At 49.2% G+C, this 4,573-nt stretch overlaps 1 protein-coding gene across 1 annotated transcript in view; it reads right to left on the reverse strand.

The window, feature by feature from the left end:
- prkcg (protein kinase C, gamma) overlaps positions 1-4,573 on the reverse strand; it is a 17,067-nt gene extending 12,494 nt beyond the window's left edge. The window contains 2 exon segments of the mRNA XM_060065209.1: positions 603-903; positions 1,921-4,573. Coding sequence (XP_059921192.1) covers positions 603-898 — 296 coding nt within the window. The 5' untranslated portion in view covers positions 899-903; positions 1,921-4,573.

Below are 4,573 nucleotides of genomic sequence, written 5' to 3' on the forward strand. Positions count from 1 at the left end.
ATTTAGAGCATATTTATCCCCCTGTGTCCTCGTAAATGCTACATCAATGCAGGTGTGTCTGCGTACATGGTTAGAGAGCGCGTGCATGGAGCTGTCTGGTTAACCAGGGACATGGAGGGTCTCCTGCAATCAGCAGCAGGGGTCATATGATCAGTTGAGGCCAATGGGGCGGCGGCTCCAGCGTGTGAACTGGTCTGTTCTCCACTGGGACCAGGGACGGAGAGCGGAACACACCGGAACCAACGCGGTTGGAGCTGGTTTGTGCGCATGTTAACCTGGTTTCTGGGCGTTCTCATCTCACGATGGTATGCCTGGAGTGGGGGTCTCCAAACGTTGGTGATTGGTGAGAAAGATGGCTGGCCTTCCCAGCATGCTTTTGGGGAGAGCGATATCCCTTTCAGTAATATGGGTTCAGGGTTGCGAGGCGAGAGAGGGGGAGGGACTTGTGATATTCATCTCTGATGTTAACTGGCGTACACATCTCATAGGAAGTAAGATAAGGGAAATTACGCAACGGTAGACGGGGATAACACAAACACACATAAATCACTCAGTGCCCATGTATGGAGTGTACCGTGCGCTGTACCAATGGGCCACCTTACCAGATAAAGTCGGTGCAGTGGCTGCAGAAGGTGGGCTGCTTGAAGAAGCGGGCGGTGAACTGGTGGTCCTTCACCTCCACGATGCGCTTGTGCTTCAGGGCGCCCTTCCTCTGGAACACGGGCACCCTGGGCGGCGGGGACAGGGGCGAGGGCAGGGGAGAGGAGCCCCCCGCCACACCGACACCGGCAACGGTGGAGGAGGGCGAGGAGGTTGAGGAGGTGGAGTTGGCCGAGGACGGGGAGGAGGCCAGGGTGAGCGGGGAGAGCGATGGGGAGGGGGAGACCGGGGTGGACATGTTGCCTTGGAGAAGAGAGAGAGAGAGAGAGAGAGAGAGAGGGAGATAGAGAGGGTTGGGCGAGACGGAAGGGGAGAGAGGAGTGGGGGTACTGGGGGGAGGAGGGGTTTTACAGTATTTGGGTCAGTTGTTGCATGGACAACATGGTGGGGTCCAGAGAGGAGGAGTAAAAGGGAATTGAGCCAGGAAGAAGGAAGGAAGGGAGGGATGGATGGAGGAGAGAACCGACAGAGAGGACCGATGGCAGGGGAGGCTTCGTTGGACGGTGCTGCTTGCGGGGACTGCAATAGACAGCTAAGACGGATCTAGCCTCGGAGACCCCAAGACAGCAACTCTCTGTCCCACATACAGCCAGTCTAGACCATAAACCCTCTTAGCCTGTCTCTCTCTCTCTGAACCCCCTTATTTCTTTCTCTCTCTCTCCCTCTCCCACTCCCGAGCCCCATCAAAGCCCAACCCTCAAATTACTGGGTCTACTGTACCTCCTGTTGCCATGTCAACAGTGCAGCCCCCCACACACCCCCTTCAGCACCACCTGTTCCAATATTAGACTCACATCCGATCCACAACCACTGTCCAATTGTGCCCTGATTAGCAAGCGGTGTTGTTTCTCCAGACAAAGTTTGAGAGTAGGATACTATTCTTTATGAGAACAGGGATACAGGAGAGATGGAGGAAAAAGACCAGAGAGAAAAGAGAAAAATGCAGAGCTGCAAATGTTTAGCTGGGGAGATTGTAGCGGTGGAACAGTTGTAGACTTTTAAATGATAAATGAACGTGGACACAGAGAGACATTTAATGAATAAATAAATAAGCCAATGTCCCCAGAAAACAACAACAAACGAAAAGCACACTGGAATGATGGCTTTTTGTAGGGATTATGGCTCAGCAAAATATGGGAGTAAAAATCCATGGAGTGACGGGTGAGATGGATGTAAAGGGAGTGAGGGCTCCTACATAAAGGAAGCTAACAAAAAGATGCAATTCAACAACAATGAGGTGCCAAGAAGGAAGGAGCTTACCTTTTGTGGAGCCTAAACAAGACCCTGGAGTGGGGGCAAATTCCTCTTCTTGGCCGCCTCTTTCTCTCAGGTACACTTTTAAGAGAAACTATTTTGGGTTTCACACCTGTAGCTGCTCTCGCTCATAAAACAGGCATACGTAAGAAAAGGAAACAGAGATAGAAGGAGAGGAAGGAAGGAAGAAGAAATGACGAGAAGATCTGCGCATTGACCAGAAGCGAAAAGCATCCAAGACGTAAGCCTAGAAAAAAATGGAAAATAGCGTTTACAGCCAAAGAGACGAAGTAAACGAAAGATTGAACAGATGGATCCTTGTCTAGGAGGCAGAGGAGAAGTGGAGGAGACTTTATATCAGCTAACCCAGAGGCAGGGTGAGGAGAAGGGCGAGATGGAGCACTGGTATTCTCTTTCCAAGATTGGCTCTGTTTTTTACCAAGTAGAAGAGGAGAGAGAGTGACACAGGGAGAGAGAGTGACACAGGGAGAGAGAGCGAGAGAGAGAGAGAGAGAGAGAGAGAGAGAGAGAGAGAGAGAGGGAGGAAGATAGAGAGATAGAGAGAGAGGGAGAGAGATTAGAATGATAGAGAAAAGAGAGAGGGAGAAAGAAATAGGCAGCGATTCATTTTGAAATCTGGGTTACTTCTCTCTCGAGGGAGAAAGACAGCGAGAGAGAGAGAGAGAGAGAGAGAGAGAGAGAGAGAGAGAGAGAGAGAGAGAGAGAGAGAGAGAGAGAGAGAGAGAGAGAGGATGGGGACTTGGGAGAGAGATTGCCATTTTTGCCATCATCACTACAGTATGGTCAGGCAGACGGAAAGCGTCTCTCACATTGTCTGGTGCCAGACTTACTGAAGCAGCGAGCGCAGACCGCTCGGGGAGAGAATTAAGGGATAGAACGCCTTTTACTGTGGAGGATCCAGTACGTTTTGCAGATCATTAAGCATAAGTCAACAACATGGAAGGGATTCAAGTGGCCAACAGGTGTTGAGGTAGCTGCAGGGGCTGAGCAGATGATCGATGATGGGACTGATTGACATTGTCATGCAAGAAAACTGACTGAGGTAAACTTTTGGATGAGGGCGTTTGGGGCTATGATTACTAAATGATGAATTTCTTGTGAGACCAACTCTGGTTAGCATGGCAACGCCACTCTGCACTGAAACCAGGTCGGGGTGGGAAGTGTAGTTCTCAAGAGGGAGGAGCTGAACTGAAATCCTTTTGCATGGGGGGAGAGAGAAAGATGGAGAGACAGACAGACAGACGAACAGAGAGAGATAGAGAGGCATATCAATGACACACAGTCAAATCCACCACACTGGATGGCTTTAGGCACTAATCAATCAAACACAAACACAATTACACACAATTACACACACACGCACGCACGCACGCACGCACGCACGCACGCACGCACGCACGCACGCACGCACGCACGCACGCACGCACGCACGCACACACACACACACACACACACACACACACACACACACACACACACAGCTTGACCTTTCAAGGAGAGTAAGGGAGTGTAGGAGGAAAGGAGTGTAGGCTGGACATCATGGTGGAAAAAAAGAGAGAAGGAAAGGAGGAGTGGAGAGATGTGCACACAGAGGAGGACAGAAAGTGGAAGGAGTGTGACAGAGAGAACGAGGGAAGGGAGCAGAGAGGTGGAAGGTCTAATTAATGAAAATGTAGGTTATTAGTCTCCTGATGAAGACGCTGGCAGAGAATTAATTAACTATTATAATTAGCAAGATTGTTAGAGAGCAAAATGGTGTCAGCCAGCGAGATAGCGTTATACGTGTACATAAGTGCTTGTGTGTCTATGGCTGTCACGGTAACACTCCAGACCCCGGACCCGTAGAGAGGATGCTGCGTGGGCACGTTCTGTCCCACAACGATAGACCTGAGTCTCACCTCCGCGCTAGCTAGCGTGAGCTAACATGAGCTAATATTAGCCAGGAGGCACCAGCTGAGAGATAATTATAGAGACGTCCTTTTATACAGAACTGATTCAGATTTTTTCTCTTACAGAATCACCGTTGCGGTCTTTATTTTACGGCTCATAGGATTTACAGCCCTTCATTGGATGAAACAGTGCTGTAATTTCCTTGACGGAAATAAATGCAAAGTCATCAGAGCATTGTCAGAAGAAAAAGGGGGCGCCCTGGTATGAGTTGAGTGATAAATTATGCTTGCCGCCATGTGTGAGATTAATTTATTATTGTGAATCGTAACGTGCGTGTGTGTATGTGTGTGTGCGCGCCTATCTGCATGGTCCTGGGCCATAAACAGGAGACGTGTGGCCAGGCAGTCACACTTCTGTCAAACCAAGCAGACACACAATAATATGCCAAAGACAAACACACAATGATGCCACCGCCGTAAAAGACCAACGGACGAGTAAATTAACAGATTCTTGAAGTAAGATGCAGCACGCTATTAAAATAATGGATCAACAAAATAATTTCAATGATGCGCAAGACATTTGCATCATCCTTGTATATCAACGCACACTTTTATAGCATCTCAGTAATATGATTGTGACCAGGGTAACCCTGTCCAAGCCAACCGTCCCCCCTCTCTCTCATCTCTCTCCCTGTGCAGATGGCTATCCCATTATTTCTGACCATGGTTTAATGAAACAGAAAATTCCC

This window comes from Gadus macrocephalus, chromosome 11 (genome assembly GCF_031168955.1).
Source record: "Gadus macrocephalus chromosome 11, ASM3116895v1".
NCBI classification, from domain to species: domain Eukaryota; kingdom Metazoa; phylum Chordata; class Actinopteri; order Gadiformes; family Gadidae; genus Gadus; species Gadus macrocephalus.